This window comes from Hylaeus volcanicus, chromosome 6 (genome assembly GCF_026283585.1).
Source record: "Hylaeus volcanicus isolate JK05 chromosome 6, UHH_iyHylVolc1.0_haploid, whole genome shotgun sequence".
NCBI classification, from domain to species: Eukaryota; Metazoa; Arthropoda; class Insecta; order Hymenoptera; family Colletidae; genus Hylaeus; species Hylaeus volcanicus.
The window spans coordinates 12,347,409-12,370,896 of record NC_071981.1 but is presented as its reverse complement, the minus strand read 5'-3'; the positions used below and the strand labels follow the sequence as shown (position 1 = coordinate 12,370,896).

Below are 23,488 nucleotides of genomic sequence, written 5' to 3'. Positions count from 1 at the left end.
CGTTAGTTCTATTTATTTACTTGCAACATTTCGACATAGTTTAATGTTTCATCTAGCTCGGCAAGAATTGAGAGTTGCACAGCTCTATGAAGGAATGGAGTTGGTTATAAGTAGACTGCGGATGTTTATGCATTTATGACAAGTGCAAATAACCAAAAGTATACAAGGAGAGTTCAAATGCATAAACACATAAGATATCAAAAATAAAATTTAATTTAAGATTTAAATTTCTGTTTTGCCTCCGTATAAAAGTACGAATTTGCATAAACATCCGCTAGTTACAAGACACGACTTTGAACATTCGTTTATTTTCTAATACACCCTAATCGTCTCCTATTGGTGATTTTATGTCGATAACTTGAACACGTCGCGTTTTCCATTCTTTTTATTCTTTCATCGATTTAATCGATATAACTCGCGTGAGTAATGTTACCCCGCCTAGAGTTTCGGTTGTTTGTAATTAGTCAAGAGACGCGAGCTCAACTTCTCGTGTTACCTCTGGCACGCGTTTAATGTGCACGAGTGAGTTGATTTGCTTGCTCGACGACTTCCTGCGCAAAGTGAAAACAGCAACGTGAGCGGAATAGAAGCCAGGATATTACGCGCCAAATTCCTCTCTTTTCTATCTTAAGAATTCCGGGATTCCTTGCACATGATAACGATTTATACAACTGTGCACCTCGATGATGGATCCAGATTAAAACCTTAAAAATAATTACATTTCAACGACGAGCCGTGCCAAACGTTTATAATTCTAGTACACTCGAATGATCTTATGTTTTGCCCCTGTTTCTACTGTTACGTCACTCGACGGTACACGTCCCCTTTAATCTGACAGTAAGAGTATTTAATTGAAACAGAAATACAAACTAAAACTACATACATATATATGTCCTAATCAACGTTTTGGCTTTTAGTGTAGATTTCCCTGGATATAGAAACACGAAACTAATAAGACCGTTAATTGAAACAGAAATATAAACGAAAACTAGGTACATTTGTATATTCTAATCAACGTTTTCGCTTTTAGTGTAGATTTTCTTGGATATATTAGAACCATGTAGTTAATAAAAGATTGAAGTTATAAGCAGAACTAAACTATATCGATAGCTACATAGAGGAACTGAAATGTAAAATATAGAAACTTGTGTCTCTTACAAGTAAAGCTTTTTAGGTGTCCGTTTTCGATTGTTTTAATTTTTGGATATGTTTTAAAGGACCGAAAACTAAGATATACGTATCTTTTTATATTGGCCCGTTTTCATATTTAGGAGGTGAAACGACCCCTAAAGTTTCAGCTGCAGTAGGCTATCTCCGAAACTATCATGGACAGAAGAAAACTTTTTAAGAAAAAGTTTCATGGTTTTCAGTCTGTTTGTAAAAAATAATTTGTTTATAATAATAGCCTATTGCAGCTGAAACTCTAGGGGGTCGTTTTACCTCCTAAATATGAAAACAGGCCAATATAAAAAAATACGTATATCTTATTTTTCGGTTCTTTAAAACATAAAAATATTATCCTTCCTCTGTCCCACTTCTCTTTGGTAAATCCAGAGAGGAGGATAGAGAAAGAGGGAGAAAGTGTCATAGCGGAAGTTGTTATTTTCTTTTTTAACGCGTGCGTTAGCTGGGAGAAATGGCACAAAGTAAGAATTCGCGAGAATTCATCTTCTTATCGTCTTCCAGTCGTCTTCGACTACTTTCCGACCACGACAGATAGACTATTTCTTTCAGATTTATCCACGCGACAATACGTTGGTACTGTTGCAATAGAAAGGCGCGTATCTGATCTCGTGTAAGCGTTTTACATAGTACAACATCATTGTGACATAGAGAGCAGGTCTGTTTTTGGATATACACGACCGATCATGAACAAGACATTGACATTTTCATTTTTATTTTCTACTACTGACAGAGATGGAATTTCACTTGAAATTGTTGAAAATTACATTTCATCGATCTGAACTAAACATATTCACTTACTCAACGGGAATAAGTATCCAGCAAAAGTCTCGGCTCTATACTAACGAACATTACTTATGTTTCTACATTTAGTTTGTGTTGCATTTCAGAATATATCTTATTAATAGTTCATTTAACCCTTAGCAGCATGATTTTTCAAATTAAACTAAAAAAAAATAAATAAATAAATATACATGTCGAATTGAGTAATCTCCTCCTTTTCGAAGTCGGTTAAAAATATCAATTTATTTATTATTTAAACAATTTTGACAGCCGACGTTTATTTTTTTAACTTTTGTTTAAAAGAACATTATGCAATGGTGACATACGTACAGCCAAATATTAAAAACAAACCAAGTGTACAATTCGATTTAAGAGTCCGGTACCAAATTTGAAACTTAGGGCATTTAAGCATTAATGTCCCATCAGTAATAATACAAAAAAACAATTCATACTATCGATAGACTATTCTCCACCACTAACGAATAGTGTAACTCCGTTTTAAGGTTCAATTCACACTATCCGTTCGCCTGTTGCGATGAACCTACCCCTATCACTAATTAATCACTAATTAAACCCATCGAAACATTCCTTTAAAAGACCGCTCTTTCAACGAAACACTAGCTATAACAATAATAAAATAGTATAAACACTTCTATGTGAAACTAATCGAGGAATGTTGCAAAAAACGATTGATGAACGGAATAGTGTGAAACAGGCTTAAACGTATGTTCGAACTAAAAATATAAGAGACGACACGGCCAGATAGATCTCTGCGTCTCATTAAATTTGGATTTATTAACACACCTACTGCCAAGAACCAATCGTATTTCTAATATTACAGTACTTACAATTCATCGAATATATTCAATATAATTTCACGGTTAAGCAATTACTAAAATACAATTCAAGGCTAATTACGAGATTAAGGCGTCGATGAAACTGCGATAAAAGGAAGGGACATGTTTAAAAAGCAAAATGCTAATTCGAAAACCTGCAACGTCGATCAATTTTTGAGAAAGCATAGACTATTTTATACTATATATTAAATAGAAATATTAAAAGAAAAGTTTTCTAGATTGTTGACATTACTTCGTCTATCTGTCACGTGGTTGTCACTGCCCGTATAAGTACCCATCCACCGACACGCACCAACCAAAATTAATTTCTGGACAAGTATAAATATCTTAAACTTCCGAATCTATATTCCATGGTTTCGGTGCTGAAATATGATGTATTATTCACCAGCGAACACACATGTCCAGTTACAAATTATCCGTACATTATTCAACGTTAAAGGAAGAACTATTTCTCTCCAACATGAAACTTTTTAAATATCTTCTCTAGCCTTCTTTAATTTATCGCTATTTTTCTTAGAATTTAGTACCGCAGCGAACGAGCCAAATTATAATTCTTTTAAATCATATCCATATCCGACACTTTACCCTACATCAACAACGACCTCGTAATGAAACGAAGATTAATCAAGGAATCTATTAAAAGACTCTGGTAGAATTGACGGATTTCGGATTGTCAACGAATGACAATAATACCGCCGCGAGCCTGTGACACGGCAGGTGTAACAGGGGTTCGTTCATCTTGGAGAGGAACGGTTCATTAGATTTAAGCGTGCGCGTAATTATACCGCAACGCGAGACGTTGTATTATATGTACGCGGTTGTCAGTGTAATAGAGGTGGTAAATTTATTAGACACCAGGCGACTCCTGCGTAATATAAAGTCTGGCGGTAGATGTTCTGGAAAAAAAAGGTCTCGGCGGGCTGGCATGGTTCAGTCGCTAGTAATTCTCCTGCTCGCTTCATCGTCAGTCGCGCCAGAGATGTACCCCCGAGAAGTCAATTGACGCCGCAATTCTGCTGGAGGAATCTTAGCAAACGCCCTCTCGTGTTGGAAGCCACTCTGCTCCTGTGACGATTCGTTAAGAAGAGAAGAAATCCAGAGGGTTTCTTACGGTGTATCTCGTTCGGTCGGTTTTTTTATCCTGTCGCGAATTAGGTCCGTGCTTTTGACGTTCACTGTCTATAGAAAGAACGTTCCCTTCGAGGTCCGTCAACGGACAAAGGCCTGATTTATCCTTACCGAAGAATAACGATACAAAGTTTTACGAATGAGCGACATATCTCTGTGCATGGTGTTTCTATTCGACTCTTCTCGCGCGGCATTCTTCGAACACGCATTCAAATTGCCCGATCCACGATCTCCTGGGAATCTCGTATCTCAATTTCGTAAACAGTTTTATTTAACTAATCTTGGTTTTTGATATAAATTCGACTGTGTACCGCGAAAATTCATTGTCTGGAGAAGTGCCTCCATCTTGCAGCAGAGTTTTCTCCTTTACTTCCCGTCGTCAGTGTCTTCTATATTGTTTCACTTGAAAATACTATCGACTAACGAATAAAAAGAATAAACCCGTCAATGTCAGGGGAAAGAATTTTCGATGGCCCGCGTATAAATTCTTTGTTATAATTATACGATCGTTTCTCATCGTGCGAAGCTTACAAAAGCTTCTTACTATCGTCTAGCCGGTGGTGTTAGCAACAAAATAATTTGCTTTTATTCTTTCAAATACTTTATCTTTCCATTATTGATCGTTCGTAGTCGTTTCTATTTTTTGCTCGCTCTTCTTTGTTCAACGTCGACGCAATGTTATTTTGAAAAATTCTCCAAACGATAGCGCGACGTTGTTAGCTCGTACATCGGACGTTGATCATTAATTAACGGTGGCCTAGTATTAGTTTACGCGTAATTTTAGAATCTCACTGCATTTTGTGGTCTAACATTTGCCCAAGAGATTTTTCTGCTCTTGCTAAAGATATTTATGATATAAAAAAAAAGTAATTACTATTAATGTTTAGACATTATTAAGGTGCAATTTTTGATAAGTTCTAGCGACACTTTACCAAGGAACGTCCGTCGAAAACATTTATATTTATCAGAATATTTTAGCTCAATCCGTAAAAATATAGCACTGATTTTTAGGTGTCTCCAGCGAGAAGATGAAAACGTGTTATGTCGAGACGCATCTTGTCAAAGGAAGTTATTTTCGGATTGACGGATACTTTATAATGCTATATTTCTTCTTCAATTCTTCCAGTCCGTAAAAACATCGGAATTTCTGGGAATCAAGCTTAAATCTTTCGATCTACGTAAATGAAAGTTTTATTCTTGGTTCAACTTATCGTAGGTTCGGCGTTTTCAAAACAGGCGCAAGTATATTTGCCAAGGGAGAGGAACTTACAAAGTTCTGCACGTTAAAAATGAATTTCTCACTTGATTCGTGTCGCGTGTTTATCCCATTTCTCATAAGTTTTTAACACGACGCGTTCAATTTTCTTTAAAATTGTCTCACCGCAGGGATTATTTAAAGCGCTGTATTTCGTATAAACCGTGCACCGTGGAAGTAACATTCAAATTCTTTATCTTTAAACGAGTACTGTCGAGTTTTTAAAAAATTCCACGTATTAAGAGTTACTACTGCTCCTATTAATATTAATGTAACGAATATTTCCGTTAGAATATTTCGATTACTGGACACTTTAGCTCGAATCGCGCAGGATCAACGAACGGAGTATTTTCATTGGATTGATTTCTCGTTTTCGTTTTTGAATGAAAAGTTTTGGAACGCCACGTATATTTACTCCCGAGGGGTGTTGAAAACTAGTTTCGAAAAATCGAATTAGGTTCACCGATTGGTTCGTGGAGCGCGTAGCGTTATCGATATCAGTGAGTCGACTGAGTCCGAGTTGTACCTTTAGAAATGGTTTGGGAGGAAGAGGAGATTGAAACCACATGGAAGGAGGTGTCGACTTTCTACAGATACGGATTGAAGACTATTCCGTACAGTCAGTACGATTACGCTGAGCGTGGGCCGATTTGTTACGCCAAGGGCAATCCGGAGAATGAAGAACCACCGCCAGGACTTGATTTCGCTCCATTAATTTTTCAGAGTCTTTACTACGTGCAAACGAAAAAAGGTTTCAAAGTTTAGGAAGTTATACTTAATCGCTATCTGTTCATTTGCTCGTTAATGCGCGTTGTGTAATGCACATTTCAAATATTAATTACAATGATGGCGCATTGGATTACTAAGGGGGCGGAAATCGTAGGAATTTAGACATCTGTAAAGTTAATTTACCCGTAAATAATTATGAGATATATTGTTCCACGAACTGTTGTGCCTATCATCAAATAAAAATGATTCCTTTTAAATGAGTATTATTATTGTTACGTAATAAATTCAAATTCTAGAGTATTGTGGGCCGTTTTATGTAGCTATGTTTTTATAATATTATTAGCCAAATAAGAGTACGATTATCTGCAGTTTAATCTGAACAATTTACATGTTTAGGTGATCTTGGAATTTTGAACATTTTAACGAAAAAAGTGTAACACCTTTTATAGAAGATATTGAACGTTTTAAATGAACGCCAATATTATGTAAATTTAATAAATTAAATTATTCGTAAATTGTACAACGTTTGAGTTAGCGACAGAATGTTTATATTTTCAAACTGGACTTAATAATGTTTTTGTTTTATTTAAGTAGTCGAGATTATCGAACACATATTTACTAATTATCTGAAAATTGTCTAACAAACGATCAGGTTAGACATGTTAAATTTCAACAAATGGACGTATTTCTTAAAAGTTTCTATGTAATATTTCCAACAATAAATATATACTGCATTTACTAGGAATGTTACATTCTGCAAACACTTGCTTTCTGTACGAACATGTTTACCTTAGTAATTAGAATTTTCCATTTAACACGCGCTTTATATTCGTCAATGCAAGCTACGAAGTGTAATTGCGGTGTTTTGTTATTTCAGCTGAAGTAAAGATGCCGAGCGGGAATGTGGATAAACCAGTAATTGAAGATAATCGCGATGGCACGGTGTCTGTTAGATACGATCCAAGAGAGGAAGGACAGCATGAAATTTCCGTGAAATTTAACGGTGAACACGTTCAAGGTTTGTTCAATATTTTTATCGCTCTAAATTACACCGTGTACGTGCTAAGTGTTTGAAGATCGTTCGGAGATCGTTCGAAACGAAAATGCGAATGCTAGTGGGTCTGCTTTGTTCACGTCTGACGAAACAAAAGTTTGCAAACTTGTACATTCAAAAAATTGTGCGCAATTATAGGAGGTCATCAGTAACGAAAAACTATGTTTTATTGGTGTAAAATAATCCGCGGTCTCGACGAAAGCGGGCAAAGTATCTTTTTCTTATCGTTATTGTATGAATAACGTATAAAATGTGAATGAATTTTATTGATTTAGGTTCACCGTTTAAATTTCACGTGGATTCTTTGGCAAGTGGTTATGTCACGGCGTATGGACCTGGTCTGATATATGGCGTATGCGGCGAGCCCGGAAACTTTACTATCTCCACGAAAGGAGCAGAAGCGGGTGGCCTTTCGTTAGCAGTCGAAGGACCTAGCAAAGCTGAAATTTCATGCCACGATAACAAGGATGGAACCGTTTCAGTTTCTTATCTACCGACTGCTCCTGGGGAATACAAAATCACCGTCAAGTTTGGCGACAAACACATTAAGGGTAGCCCTTACGTTGCTAAAATTACAGGTATACCAATAAATCAATCATAATTCACGTCATGCATGGTTACCTTTAATTAATTTACGTAATATCCGCGTGTATATTATTTCATTCGTATGTAATTCAGAAATTTGTTTGCGGAACGTTTAATTCATTTTTCTGCAATCTGATTAGTAACTGAAAATTGAAGTTTTAAGAAGCAGTAACATGCATGCGCAATTTATAGATTAATTAATATTCATAACTCTAAAAACAAAAATTAACTTATTTAGTTTTCACATTTGAAAAATAAATAAATTAATATTATTTGAACATAGAGCACATCTGCATAACTTTGACGCTGCTTCTGCATCGTGAAAATACGGTTGTGAACAAAGTACTTTCCAACCAAACTCTGATTTTTTTAGAGTGGTTTTTAAGTTATAATGTCTTGCATTGTCAAGCTGCTGAATAACACCTGTTAGAGTAATCAGTCTTCGATGTTCTTGAATCAAAGCCAGAGTTTAGTCTATCAAACTGAGCACAATAATATTTAACACTGATGGTTTCATCAGGATTCAGAACCTCATAATTTCTGTGAAATCTAACCATACTGACAATAACATTCTTCTACGGCCAACATTTGGTTTTTAAGTGGGTCAAGGTGGTTGCCTTGGGGTTAACCAGTGTTTTTTTTTTTAAATTTTGAGAAATACCAGTAATCTTTGTAAGCCTATTGACTCAACAAAAAGCTCGGGTACCTCGGGTTCGCCAAACCCGTACTGTAGCTGACAGAGCACAGCTACAGCCCATGAGGGTCTTCCTTTCCACTTTGTTCAGCTTTTTAACACTTTCGCTGCGGACGAAAATAAGTAGCCGTTCGCTGGGAGCTGCAATATTCTTTTTAATGAAAAATTTCTTACAAATGTTCTAATATGATTATTTTAAATAACATATATTTGTGGTAACTTATTTTATATATAATATGATTGCCGAACAAAAAAAAAAAAAATGAAAACTGAAAAATAGTAAAAGCAACCATATATTTTCAGTTGGACGCACATGTGCGTCATCCGCAGCGAAAGTGTTAAATACCGTTGAATCGTGGACCATAATGTTTTAATTTTCTGTTTTTTTTTTTTTTTTTTACACATGGTGCTATTATACCTACATGTTCCTAATTCTCTATTCCAATAATTTTCAACATAGATTACAACAAAAACGTTGTCAACAATTCAGTAATTTAGAAAGAAGTACTAATGTGGATGAGTCAAATTAGTAGTTCTAGTGTTAAATTGTAGCGAAACTTCTAATATGTCGCGCATCTTTCGTATTAACTGCTAAACTGTTCTATCCCGAATTATGAACATTGTCGACTCTTCTAAAGTTTCTTTCGTCGTCTTTTTCCAGGCGAAGGCCGCAAGAGGAATCAAATCTCGGTCGGTTCCTCCAGCGAGGTTCAGTTGCCCGGCAAAGTTACCGATTCCGACATAAGATCGCTGAACGCCTCCATCACAGCACCGAGCGGTCTCGAGGAGCCATGTTTCTTAAAAATGCGACCCAGCGGGAACATGTGCGTGTCTTTCACCCCCAGAGAAGCCGGCGAGCACACCGTCGCCGTGAAGAAACTGGGAAAGCACATCCAAAACTCACCGTTCAAAATTGACGTGACTGATCGCGAAGTTGGCGACGCGAAAAAGGTGAAAGTATCCGGCGCGGGCTTGAAAGAAGGTAAAACTCACGTCGAGAACAATTTCTCGATCGACACGAGGAACGCCGGTTTCGGTGGTCTATCGTTGTCGATGGAAGGGCCGAGTAAAGCAGAGATTCAATGCAAAGATAACGAGGACGGCACGCTAAATATTTCTTACAAGCCTACGGAACCGGGTTTCTACATTATGAATTTGAAGTTCGCCGACCATCACGTGGAAGGCTCGCCCTTCACCGTCAAAGTCACCGGGGAGGGTAGCAATCGGCAGAGGGAGAAGATCCAGAGGCAGAGAGAAGCTGTGCCTATCACGGAGGTTGGCAGCCAATGTAAATTGACGTTCAAAATGCCAGGGATCACGTCTTTCGATCTCGCCGCGACTGTTACATCTCCCGGAGGCGTGACCGAGGACGCGGAAATCAAGGAAGTCGAGGATGGCCTGTACGCTGTCGCGTTCGTGCCCAAAGAGCTCGGAGTGCACACGGTGTCCGTTCGTTACAAGGAGATTCACATCCCTGGATCGCCGTTCCAATTCACCGTTGGCCCTTTGAGAGACGGAGGAGCGCATAGGGTTCACGCTGGCGGCACAGGATTGGAGAGAGGAGAACAAGGTGAACCGTGCGAGTTCAACATCTGGACCAGAGAAGCTGGAGCTGGAACTCTGGCTGTCTCGGTCGAAGGACCTAGCAAGGCTCAAATCGACTTCAAGGATAGAAAGGATGGTAGCTGCTACGTCAGTTACGTCGTTTCCGAACCTGGTAAGTTTTCATCGTGTCTGTATTTTTTATATAGTATTTACCGTTCCGTCTCGAGGAGCGTGAAACGTGAAAAGTTCGTTGGTACGTTTATGATTTACTATTATATATGAGGTACTATTTTTGAGGATTAAGGTATTTCGAGTCTCTTCTCGAGGAATGACTTTAGAATCTTTTTGTTTGGACCTCAAATAAGGAATCCATGCAAACCTTGGTCGTATTTGGAGGACATTTTTCCAACTCCATTTGGAGGGCCTTCAAACTTTTCACCCTTTCAGGTTTCATCCCTTCCTTCTCTGGAACACCGTGTCGAGAATGTTAACACATTGTTGACCGGCAATTTTACACAGAAGCGACTTCATGTCACCGGCTATTATTTCGTAATAATTGTACTACCAAAACTACGGAATAGTATAAACTTGAATACGGAGAAAAGTATATTCTATTGTTAAAAAAGTATCAAAATAATGAGCAAAGTTTTTCCAAGATACTATGTGTATCGTCTTCGGTTTTATAAATTGAAATAAACACGAGTTTACTCTGACCGGTCAACAATGTGTCAAGTATAGGATGGCGGCAATTATGTCAAATAACACATTGCTTTATTTTATAATTATTTGAAATGATTGTTTCAAGTAATTGTGAAATTTTTCTTCAAAATTGTATTAGTTGAAATCACAGGTACACGACAAAAGTAAAACAGAAAACAATTTCGCATTTGTTATCCAAACTCGAGTAGAAATAAATGTATCGACATTTTTGCGAGATAAAACGACCGACCTATCTATGTTAAATTATTATGCAATTATAAGAGACGTTTTCCTAAATTATAACACATTTTGCGACAGTATTTGATGGACTCAACCAAAAGTCTTTTACGGATGAACTTTTTGAAGAGTTTTGCTCAAAGTAAATTGTTGTAAAGATTTCTTCAAATAACTAATTTTTATCGCATGTTAAATTAAATTTTAAATAAAATAATAACCAAACAATTCGTTACTTCAAATACCTACTATTGGCATTACTTTTATTTTCAAATAACTGTATTGAAAATAACGAATCGAACTAAATTATTTCAAATAGTTATCTCGCGCTTCTATTTCAATTGAAAATTGCCGAGGTCTAGTTATGAGTAATCGAAGTATGAATAGGACCACTGGACGTCTCATTGTCGGAAGTGTTGCTATGACTCAGAAACAAAATGCACTGTTAGCGCCAGTAAATACTAAGTACACACTCCGCCTACAAAGGAATGAATGAACACTGCTAAAAAAAAACGAATATATCGCGTGTTTGAGCAACGATGGAGAGAGGTTCCCGATTGCGTTCATCGGTTATGCTGGGCTGGTCCAGAAATACCTTCGTCTATATTTGCGTCTAAGGTGAATTCATATTTTCGTGGCTAAGACTGCTGGATGTGAATTAGCGTGGTTGTTATATTTGGACAGTGTGCATCAAATGAGGGGAAGAGAGAGAGAGAGAGAGAGAGAGAGAGAGAGAAAATATGGACGAATCGAGATCAGAAGTTAGAATCAGGCTGCGGAAAATAGTGGTTCGCGATCAAAGCTGCGTTCAGTTATCCATTTCCCGCCTTTTGACCCACTTTTCTTTTACTTTTCCTCCGCATTCTTCTCTTAATCATCCGATCAAGCTTCCTCGCTTTACTTTTGCTTTTTCGCGTATTCCGTCTCTGCGCATCCTCGTTCCAAATTTCTTCGCTACTACTTCTTATTTCAAATATTATCACCTTTGTACTTCCGTTCTTACCTTCGGCCTGTTCTTCTCCCCCCATATTTCTCTCTCTCTCTCTCTTTCTCTCTCTCTCTCTTCCGCTCTCCCTCGCAACGTATATTTTTAATCGCCAAACGGGGTTAACTGTTCCTACCTTTTATTATCGTATTATAAACTTTTACGGTTTTCGGCAAAGGGACGATTTGTAAACAATGAACACTTTCACTGCTACCACGCAAATCATTCTTTCGGGAAATGAGTACGACAACCGCGAAGACGACGGTTAGTTCGATCAGAATTAGCCAATTAGATAATTCGTATTATTGATTCCAGAATATAATACATATAATTAAAATTTAGACACTTTTTAGATAAACTAAACGAATACTGGTTAAACTTAATGGTTTATCGAGACTAACTATGAATAACTATTTTTAATTTGCATTTTCAGGCGAGTATAGAGTAGGAATAAAGTTCAACGATCAACATATTCCTGATTCTCCGCACAAGGTTTACATATCACCAGCGATGGGCGACGCTCATAAGCTCGAGGTCGCACAATTTCCGGAAACCGGAGTACAACCCGACAAGCCAGCCACTTTCCTCGTTCGTAAAAACGGTGCTAAGGGTGAACTCGATGCGAAGGTAACATTTATTCTAGCACTCGTATAGAGTTTCCCAAAGAGGTTCTAAGATTTTGTTTCTTTTAATATAAATGCTGACACAAAATGGGTCGAATGGAAACACTAACACCTTTGTCGAACATTTTTTGTACTACAATACTTTCCTTCCTTGTACGTTAATAAATATAAAAACGAGAAATTTGTAACAATTTAAGAGTTAAAATATATCGTTTTGAAGAAAATAATGTAGGTCTCTTTGCTAAACGAATTTATAGTATCGTTTAAAACAATTTCCTATTTTAATTACGTAAATTCTGCGAATTGAAACCGCGCGTGTGAATATTTTACTCAATAATTTCATTCTATTGGATAATTCGGAATGTATACGAAAATAATGAAACTGTAGATACGAGATTTTCTTACTATATTCCCGACATTTTATAGTAGAAGGTTTCGACCTTCGGATCTCTTGGAAACCTACATCATTTTCGTGACGAAGTTCTTGCGAAAACCACGCTGTAAATAACTTCTTGTGAAACGAAAATGCCACATCAGACTTGTGTGCACGGCAAGCATACATTTCTGTAAGATATTAACTCTACGTATAATTGCTACATATTACTGCTGTATATAACAGTTGAATTATTACGATTCTCTTGGATCGTTAGAAGATATTCACAAGAATCAACGATAGCTTGTACAGTTATGCAAAACAAATTATTAAACCTTTTTTCTTAAATATGAACGTCCTGTTACGTTACATAAAAGAATGCACATATAACACAAAGTGACTGCATTTATTACTATATCAAACATAAGACTTCATCAAACATCATAGATGCAAATAAAAAATAACAATTCTGATACTATAGCAATATAGTTTTAGTAAAGTACCAAACTTTCAAGTTCCTAAGCATTAGTCTCAACCTGACGAATATCACAATTTTTGCAATATGTAATTAATCTAACAGATTACAAGTGTGCTTGATAAGTCCAGTAATAATAGAAGAATAAAAAGAAGCAAAATTTGATGTCCAACTAAAGTTCGTATAGATGCATCGCAATAGACATCAGGTTGACACTTGGGTTATCTGTATAGATACGTTGTAATAGAAATCGGGTTGAAAACTTGAAAGATTGGTACTTTAATATACCAAAAAAGGCGTCTGGCTACCCTGACCGCTCGCCAGATGGGTACTATTCTTAAAAAGAAATTAATTAAAAAATTAATCAAGTAATCGCAAAAATCCATTACTATTCTTCAGACAATGTATCTAAACGTAGTGTGTACAAATTTTAGAGCAATCGGACCGCACGTTTACTTTTTTTTGGGATTATCACGAAACTACATTTTTCGAAATGGTACAACGTAAATCTCGTAAACTATCGGTCCGATTGCTCTGAAACTTGTACACACTACTTTTAGATACATTATCTCAAGAGTAGCAATGGATTTTTGCGATTACTTGATTAGTTTTTTTTTTTTATTGACGATTTTTCTCGTGAAATTTCGGTGAAAAATAAAAAAAAAAATTTCTTCGGCTCACCATAATTTTCTTAATAGTAAAAAAGAAAACTCCAATTGCTACTCTCTTGCGACAAACTCCAGAAACAATCTAATTTTTTTTTTTTCTTTTTCACATGCAACCTAAAGAATATAATGATGGTACAGGTCACGCGCGTTTCGTGCCGAAAGCCTTCACCAAAATTTTCGAACCGCCGCCATTAATTTTTTTGTTGTTATCTCAGAATATGTTTCATGTGTTCATTAAATCGTTCTTTAGTATGTGTCAAAATATAAAAATATTTTTTTCTATACTTTCGCATTTACGAATTTTTTAAGAATAACCCATCTGGCGAGCGCTCGGGGTGGCTAGACGCCTTAAGTATACCTGTTTAAATTATACAGAGACACAGAGTCAATTTCTAATCCTAATATCATCTCTCGTGCAAAATTCAAATAATGCGTCCCATTCCGAATAATAAAAATTTTCATAATAAAACGGTTCGTTCTTTTTTCAGATCGTATCGCCGAGTGGCATAGAGGATGACTGTTTCATTCAGTCCATCGACTCGGAAACGTACTCCGTGCGATTTTTGGCACGAGAAAATGGCGTTCACAACATCCACGTGAAATTCAACGGCGTTCACATGAACGGCAGTCCCTTCCGTATCAAAGTGGGCAAGGTAGACGCGGATCCCGCAGCGTTACACGCGTACGGAAACGGTCTGAAAGAGATCAAAACTGGCCAGAAAACGGACTTTATCATCGACACTTGTAACGCGGGTACTGGGGCCCTTAACGTGACTGTCGATGGCCCGAGCAAAGTTGCGATGGATTGCACGGAGGTTGAGGAAGGTTACAAGGTCAGGTACACGCCTTTGGTACCTGGCGACTACTACATCAGCATAAAGTACAATGGCTATCACATCGTTGGTTCACCGTTCAAGGTTACGTGTACTGGTGAGTATTTTTTCTATTTTTCTCACTTGACAAAAAAATGCAAATAATTAAAATATTCACTGTTTAATTGCACCTAGTCGTTAAATATTAAGTGTAAAAATGAATTTTGTGCATATAGTTAGAAAACCTTTTATATGGAGTTATACATACTACTATTGAAAATACCTTTCTGAATAATATAATTATAGATTGCGATTTCCGTAATTATTTATTCGTTAGTCATGAAACAATAACAACTATTCGTTGTAGGTACCGATCTAGCGGAAAGGGGCGCTCAGGAAACAAGTTCGATCGTTGTCGAAACCGTTCAAAAGATTTCGAAATCGAAACAAACTGGTCCAGTTTTGCCCTTGTTTAAATCCGATGCGAGCAAAGTGACGAGCAAGGGAATGGGTTTGAAGAAGGCATATCTCGGCAAACAGAATGTGTTTACCGTCAACGCAGCTGACGCTGGTAAAATATCATCGATATTATTAATCATAACCCAATAAAATATATTTACAAAATTCTAAGAACATCAAAAATATGCTGAAATATTTTCAGAACTACCGACAAATTTTCAATGTTTTTATAATATAGATTTTCAAATTTTATACGTGCACAGGGTGTCACAAAATTATATGTCACGGTCACCACGCCGTGATTGTACACCTACGATTTAGTGGAAATTGACATAAAAGACTCTCCGCAAAATTGACCTCGAACTTAAAAATCAAGATCGAAAAAACAAATTTTTTTTGTTTAATCGTGTTTTACTGGTCATAACGATCAACTTTGTGAAAGAAACCATGGGTCACATCTCAACCGTTCTCTTAAAAAATGATGTTGCATTTCTTATAATTTTTGCAGCTTCTTTATTGGTAAATAAGATAAGCCAGCAATAAGAGCAGCGTAACCACTTGGATGAAGTGCTTGCACACGGTGAAGCATTTAGTTATATTACCTGAATTAACGCATAACTCCCCGCTGCTTTGTCAATAGTATGCTATTTACATACATATTGGCGCTAGATGTAAAAATTTACAAATAAAGAAGCTGCAAAAATTATAAGAAATGCAACATCATTTTTTAAGAGAACGGTTGAGATGTGACCCATGGTTTCTTTCACAAAGTTGATCGTTATGACCAGTAAAACACGATTAAACAAAAAAAATTTGTTTTTTCGATCTTGATTTTTAAGTTTGAGGTCAATTTTGCAGGAAGTTTTTTATATAAATTTCCACCAAATCGTAGGTATAGGATCACGCTATGGTGGCCGTGACATATAATTTTTTGACACCCTGTACATATACAGGGTGTATCACGTTAAACTAGGCCACTTGAAAATCTGTTACAATTTTAATGATGCCAAAAATATTTTATACGCAATTTTATGCGTGTTTATCTTATTTTATACTTTATAATATCATATTTTAACATCTGTTAAAAAATGTAATAGAAAAGATATGTATTTATAAGCCAAAAAAGAAACGTCGACGACCTTTGAAAGCTCCCTCCAAAAAGACCCTAAAACAAAATTTAATAATGGCCCATTCATAATATTCATAGTGTATATAAACATTTTTGGTACCATCACTATTGGAAGAGATATTCGGGTAATCTGGTTTAGGTAGACCACCCTGTATAAAACGAGATATTTCCGAACATTCACTTTGCAAAATTTTAAGGACCTTTGTGATTCTTTCTACCCGAACTTACGTGTTATAATTTTAGGGGATAATTTGAATTTTCTTAGAATATAATTACTAACAAAATCGAAATCTGATGTATGGAAATATCTACAAAAACGGGTCAATGCGTCAAATCGTAAACATTTTGACTGAAAAATTATAAAAATATGAAGAACGATGTTGTCACTTTGTTTATTAATTTACTATTTTTTTTTTTATGCAGGCACTAATATCCTCTATGTTGGAGTGCATGGACCTAAAGGCCCGTGCGATGAAGTCGGCGTGAAACACACGGGTCGCAACAATTACAATGTGAGCTACTTAGTTCGCGAGAGAGGAGAATACATAGTTATTGTAAAATGGGGCGATGAACACATCCCTGGATCCCCATACAAAGTTGAAGTCTAAATACTTATGCTTGTTTGTTCTGCTTTTTCCATTTATGATCTTGTAAATTTAAACATTTTTTGTTTCGTTTGTTAACAGTCCCTAAATTAATTTTTTATTTGTATTACTTCAGTTTTTGCTCAATTTTATATTATCGTAACAATCATGAACAGAAAGAATGGAACAAACAAGTCAAACTCCAACGAAACTGTGCCACTTTTGCTATAAATCTTAGCGAAATTGTTTTATCGGTTACTCGAGCTTGATTTTCACACATATCGCAAAAGAATTGATTTACTTGAAATAATACGACAATAAAGTATTTGCTATGTAATAGATCAATGCAATGAAAGAATCTTTAAACACGATGCGTTGTTTCGTTACAAACGTTTATTTAATGGTGAGTGCAGGAGTACTAAACAGAGAAAGTTTCATGAAATTAATCAGAATTGATCTCTTCTGCACAATACGTTTTTCTGGGTTTTACGATGTCGATAATGTTTCATTACTCTTTGAAAAAATAAATAATGAAAGCACAACTTTTCGTTCGTTCGATACAAATTACTTTGCCGTTGATATCAAGGGAAATAATTATTTTAGTATTGTGGATTTGATGCAGGCAAATTTTAACGTTTAAAATACCAATTAAAGTACAAATAAAATTTATCCACGGAAAAAGAAACTGTACTCTCAAGTGTGAAACGCGAACAAGATTAGTTCCATCGTTAATTTTGTAGTTATAGTATAATCCCGCGAGAACCAGAAAAGCTATGTGGTCAAATTAACTTCTGAAACGCACTTCGGTGCATGTAGGGTGAATCGTAAGAATCCTTTGAGAACAAACTGTATTAACCTCAACTGTTTAGCAGGCAGATAAACTCGTGCAAAGTAGATAAAAAGTGTTTCATATTATTTTAATTATTTCATTCAGTAAGTATTACTGAAATTATAATTGTACATTTATGTATTGTACGTTTTACGAGATGTACACCGATGATTATAAAAGTTGTCGTAGGACCTAAAATCTTTCAATTGATGAAATGACATATTTGATTCCGAATTGGTAGAATACGGTGTCACCAGTTTTATTCTAATAATTAGAAGCTTCGTGCCATATGTGTGTCCATGATCTCGCGACAACTGTTATGCTAGCTAAAAATAGATTAACTGACAGTCGAAATCGAAAATAATATGAAAACGGTAAACTCCAAGAGCGTATAAGTCAATTATTTTTTAAAGAATTAGGAAACACCAATTGTGCCTTCCAGTTTAGTTTGAAGAAAACTTATTTTACTAAAATACGTTCGAATGTAAGAATATCGAAGAAATAATTGTTAATTAAACATATCGAATATTATAAATCATGTTACGTGTAATAAAAATTACGTTTATTAAATAATTTATCGATTTGTATGTTTCCTTGTACGAGTTAGAATTTCTAATTGCATAGTATTTTACACATTTCCTCAACGATATGTAATCTAATCGTGATGTGTGTAAAAATACTCGACAAGCTGTGTTACATATAGAAATGATCTACTTGTATTCTTTAATGAGTTTGTTATTTTTGGAGAAATATGTAAAATACTTTCTATAATTTATTTAAAGTATGACTTTTAGTATTCTCAATTTATTTTCCATGATAACTGTTTGTCACTCAGAAATTTACACGTGTGGTTTACGCGAAGCACGTCTCGAACATTAAATTCGATATAAATTTAATTATAGTTCAAGGTTAATAAATTTCTTTCTATTTTTATATTTTATATTCTTTCTATTTTTATTGTATATGTACAAGACATTACACGAAAAAGTGAGTTGGCTATCATGATTATCGTAATTATAATTCGTATAATTACGTTAATCATACTACAAGATAACAAAACAAAAGTATTTCAAAATTAATTTTATATAAAAAATATCGTTATATTTCATGAATGTATTAACATTCACAAAATATCTTTTCAACTAAAAGTGTCTATATACATCTTTTCTTTATAAATATCAATAAGCTTCTAACCATTCATATTTGTGTCAAGAAATATGTATAACATTATGGAACTCCAGTTTCATAATGAAAAACACTGCGTACAAGAAGACCCTAGCCTACTCTTATAAATGTCACAAGAAATGTAACTACTTGCGGATGCTGTACGCAATGTATAGGAGCTGGTGTGTCTGTGTCGAACTTTGGGCTGTTAATATGACGATATACTAATTCAAAACGCGAGAGTTTACTTCTGATCGGTCGCGATTAATATTTATTATACGCAACACTAATGGCACTCGCGGTTGATCTTTATTCACGACTCTACCCTGAAAGAAAACGCGAAAAATTCTAATCAAAAGTTAGGTTGACTCTAAATACTACTTTTAATCGAATGCGAGCAATATCCATTTATACGCAACACTAGTAGCAATCGCGATCAATGTTTATTCGCAACACAACCCTGAAAGAAAACGCGAAAAATTCTAATCAAAGGCAAGGAGACTACTGTATTTTCATTTCGCAACGCTACTTCAAAACGCGATTTGCCAAAGTGACACAGAATGCTGAATTCCCACGTTGGAGTACATGACTCGGCTAAACAAACTACACTACTGAAACTAGAGGCGAGTACAGTGACAAAAGTAGTAACGAGAATGACTCTCCATCTTCGAATTCCAATTCGAGAATGCAGAGCCATTTGTTGAAGCCCTTTCTTGTGACAATTTGTCAGGGACTCTCTTCTTTCTTCGGACGCATTGTCCCATCTGAAACTTATAGCTAGGTTCGAGGTTCCGTGTAATACGTGGACGTTGAACTCGGTGAACCACACATCTAGAACCTCGAGGGAACGAGCGTTTCGAAGGAGCCTACTGATCACGACCGCGACCGCGAAGCAACCACTCAGAGAGTCGAGACCTGAAGAATCGAGAGCAGATTCCGAAACAAACGGACAGAAACTCCGTTTGCATCGTCATCGCAACGACTCCTCAAATCCACCTACAGGTGCAGACCCGTCACGTACGCGCCTACCCAAACTAAAAGTGATACGATCTGCCCTGGACCCTAACTGCTTATACTTAACATACACACCAGAAGGTAAGCTACCTACCCACCTAACGCTATATTTAAAAAATGGCGAAACAATCACACCAACACACACGCTCAACGATCCTCAATCAATGCTCTCGGGCGCGACCTAAACTAGGGAGATGTCCAGGGACACCTCCGACACCCGAGTGGACCATACGCATATTCACACTCTAAAGGTACGTACCAGTTTCCTGAAATCGACTGACAAAGGCTAACGACCATTGCGTATAGATAACGTGTATATATAAGTATTTTTATGTACTATTATAAGATGATGTAATTATTGATAATCATATAGGTTCATCACCAGATTCTGATTCTGATTCTGATTCTGATTCTGATTCTGATTCTGATTCTGATATATAAAATTGATAAGCTACTTTAAATACATTAGCATTTATAAAGATTATTGTCTACACAAAGGAGCACGTAGATGAAAAGTTTCAAGTTTTAAGTTATTGCAATAGGTAACAAATAGATTGGCATATTGTAATGAATTTTTCAACCTACGCAATTCCACAGGCTACCTACACACACATGTGGAAAGTGCATCGTGCACGATACGTTAGCACAGTGTCAGTCGCCCATATATGTAGATTGTTATTAATTTTACAGACTAAGTTATCGTGCCCGTTGCCTTCGCTCGCCCAAGTAGCACCTGGGCACGTGAGTGAGTTCAGGCAACGAACACGGAAGGGTTAAACCTGAAAATCCTCAACTAGAAAGAGCTATTAGTGGAATCTAAACGGACTAGCATCGTTTCTTTGTTACTTCGTATGCAATAAAAATGACTCGACTTCTCGTTTATAAAAATTCAAAAGTTAAAACTGAGTATGCATTAATATTGAGAAAGTCAATTATTAAGGAAAATGACTAATTAAAATTGTTTTATTTATCAAAAGAAAATGACTAATAAAAATTCGTCAAAAAAGATTGCGAATAAGTCTTTGCAATGATATAATTTATATTGAAAATTTCAGATGCATATTGATCTCCTATCAGGTGATTGCCCTTATCAAAGTATACTATTTAAATACGAAAGGGTACAAAATCATATTACTTTTACGCAGGAATCGATCTATCGCGAAGCGTCCTTCTTGCACATATAGGAAAAATTTCAACGCAAAGTATGTGTACTTGAACTATTATCAAAATTATATTTGATGATATATTTTTATATTTTATAGCTTGCAAGTTGCAAAGCTGTACATACTACGTGATAACCAAACAAAAACATTGTAGAATTGATTTTCTACGATAAATATTATTGTATCTCACGAATGTACTAACATTTACAAAATATCTTTTCAACTAAAAGTGTCTCTATAGATCTTTACTTGATAAATATCAATAAACTTCTGACCATTCATATTCGCGTCAAGAAATATGTATAACATTATGAAACTCCAGTTTATTAATGAAACACGCGGCGTACAAGAAGACCCTAGCCTACTCTAATAAATATTACAAGAAATGTTACTACTCGCAGGTATGCTGTGCAATGCATACCCGCGGTCACTGTACTCGCCAAAGACCACGTATACAACTAGTCATCCGTGTCGATTCGGACCTTTCGTCCTACGACATGATTGGGGACCAGAGGAACAAAATAGCATACGACTCACCGATCGCGGTCTGGAAATCTTTATGTGCCTTGTTGATAGACATCGTAGTAGCTCTGCATACACATCGTAGTAGTGGTTGATTCTGCTTGGCTCAGGAACGCTGGGATGAGGTACGAAGAATCTGTAAAAGAACACAAAACAATGATCAATTTCTGCAGTTACAATTTTAGCGATACAAATTTTGAAAGAAAAGTACGTATTCGTAGATACCTACGTTTCCAATTTGTTGAGCATCGCCCGATACTCCTCTTCAGTGATGCACTGACTTTAATACCGATCAAGCAGTATTCGTTAAATAAAAAAAAAAAAAAAAAATTAAGAATCTACTAACGCGACCGATGATTCTAGGCGGCGAACAACCGTGACTTTATTTCGCGATTATAAAATTGAAAGAGCCGCGATGCACTGGGAAAAATTTATAATACGGAATAAACACTGACACTATCTCGCGTATGCCTAAAATGTAAATGAAAATTTAATCGATGTCATTGTACATCGAAGCAAATAAACTTCTACGCAGCAAACACTGACTCTACCGACCGCATTCCACGCAGTCACTAAAATCTCTGAAAGAAAAGGTGGGATGGAGGGAGAGAGAGAGACGTAAACAAACAAGCACGATCGTGCTTTCCTAACAGTTTTTCATTCTGTTCAAGTGTTATTACGGAAATACTGTTTTTCCTGGAATTACGACAACCGATCGTCCCTTGTTATTGAAAGGCGAGGTCAGAGTCTCCTGGAAACACAGCATTCTCAATGAGTATCTCTCAATTTCAGTAACGAAATATTATACGCGAATATAATCAGAAATGTTATAGTAACAGTTTTCATTGCTAGAGTTATGATCATGTTCATGACTTTGTCGCATCCTATTCTAAGATATATCGCGATTACTATAAATATTGCAAAATTCGTTGCAAAATCAAAATTCGTTAAAATTCTATAATATGTTCATATACGATCACGTAGTTTGAATACGAATTTAAACTTACTACTGAAAATTGAATGCAACTGCAATTGCGTCGACTTCGTAAAGATAGACATAACAAGAAATGTTCAATAGTATTGTATAAAGTGATATCAGAAAATACACAGTCGCGATCGAATTACATTAACACGACATCATTTTGAACTGATACAAAATTTCAAGTTAAAAAAACTTCGTATTAATTTTGTTCGTTTTATCTTGGCGATGATACGACATAAGATCGTGCAATATAGTCAGGATCAATAACAATTCACACGAAGGACAGTAAAAATATAAATGAATATGTCACCTTTCTCTTTGAACAAGGTACCAGTTTTCCCAGACTTCAGGTTCGAATTGGAGACACCATCATGGCGTCGATGACGCTTCCTCCGACTTTGAATCAGGGATAATCCATCATGGAGTCGATGACGCTTCCGTCGTCTTTGATTTTCGATCAGGAACCTGTAACTCAAGAGAACGAATAGTTTAAGGCATGTTTGTTCATTTAAATGAAACAATAATAAAGTTCGAAAGATTCCGTGAAAGATTGTAATTTAATTTAGAAAATTATAATATCTATTGACACCGAGTGAAGAAAAAGATCGCGAAATCGATTAAACTTCTCTTATTATGCTGACTGAATTTATAATTAAAAATCTATCGATATTATAACGAATGTAATTATAGATATTAAACGAGAGTAATGTTAGTAATTATCAGAGATCGCGTAGTAATAGGTAGAATATACATAGATACCTAATTAATCGCGGAGTCCTCGACGACACGTCTTCACACGCGGAGTGCCACGGAGTAAATGACGATCCCTCGGCGAGGGCTCGCGTCTCACGGCGGTAGGCGACGGGTAGGGGAAACTCTACTTCTTACTAAATTTTTGTATTTCGAAAATCGCGGACACGCAGTCGTGGATATCTCAGAAAGAAGTTCGAGCTGTGAAAGG

General features: G+C 36.0%; 1 protein-coding gene and 1 long non-coding RNA gene across 4 annotated transcripts in view; one reads left to right on the top strand and one right to left on the bottom strand.

Annotated features, from left to right (window-relative positions):
• Window positions 1–18,255, top strand: part of LOC128879068 (filamin-A) — a 53,266-nt gene extending 35,011 nt beyond the window's left edge. For 2 of the 3 annotated variants that reach the window (XM_054127887.1, XM_054127889.1), the window contains 7 exons: window positions 6,812–6,952; window positions 7,264–7,566; window positions 8,929–9,984; window positions 12,164–12,357; window positions 14,358–14,799; window positions 15,049–15,252; window positions 16,693–18,255. In XM_054127887.1, the coding sequence (XP_053983862.1) occupies window positions 6,812–6,952; window positions 7,264–7,566; window positions 8,929–9,984; window positions 12,164–12,357; window positions 14,358–14,799; window positions 15,049–15,252; window positions 16,693–16,877 (2,525 nt within the window). In that variant the 3' untranslated portion in view covers window positions 16,878–18,255. Of the gene's footprint in view, window positions 1–5,765; window positions 5,957–6,811; window positions 6,953–7,263; window positions 7,567–8,928; window positions 9,985–12,163; window positions 12,358–14,357; window positions 14,800–15,048; window positions 15,253–16,692 lie in introns of those variants that run through there. The other variant, XM_054127888.1, reaches the window with a different exon arrangement.
• Window positions 18,256–21,019: 2,764 nt separating this feature from the next.
• Window positions 21,020–23,331, bottom strand: LOC128877939 (uncharacterized). The gene is made up of 3 exons (XR_008457321.1): window positions 23,287–23,331; window positions 22,838–22,992; window positions 21,020–22,296 (listed from the first exon to the last, which is right to left on the bottom strand). It is a non-coding gene; the product is annotated as an uncharacterized LOC128877939 (long non-coding RNA).
• Window positions 23,332–23,488: the final 157 nt, after the last annotated feature.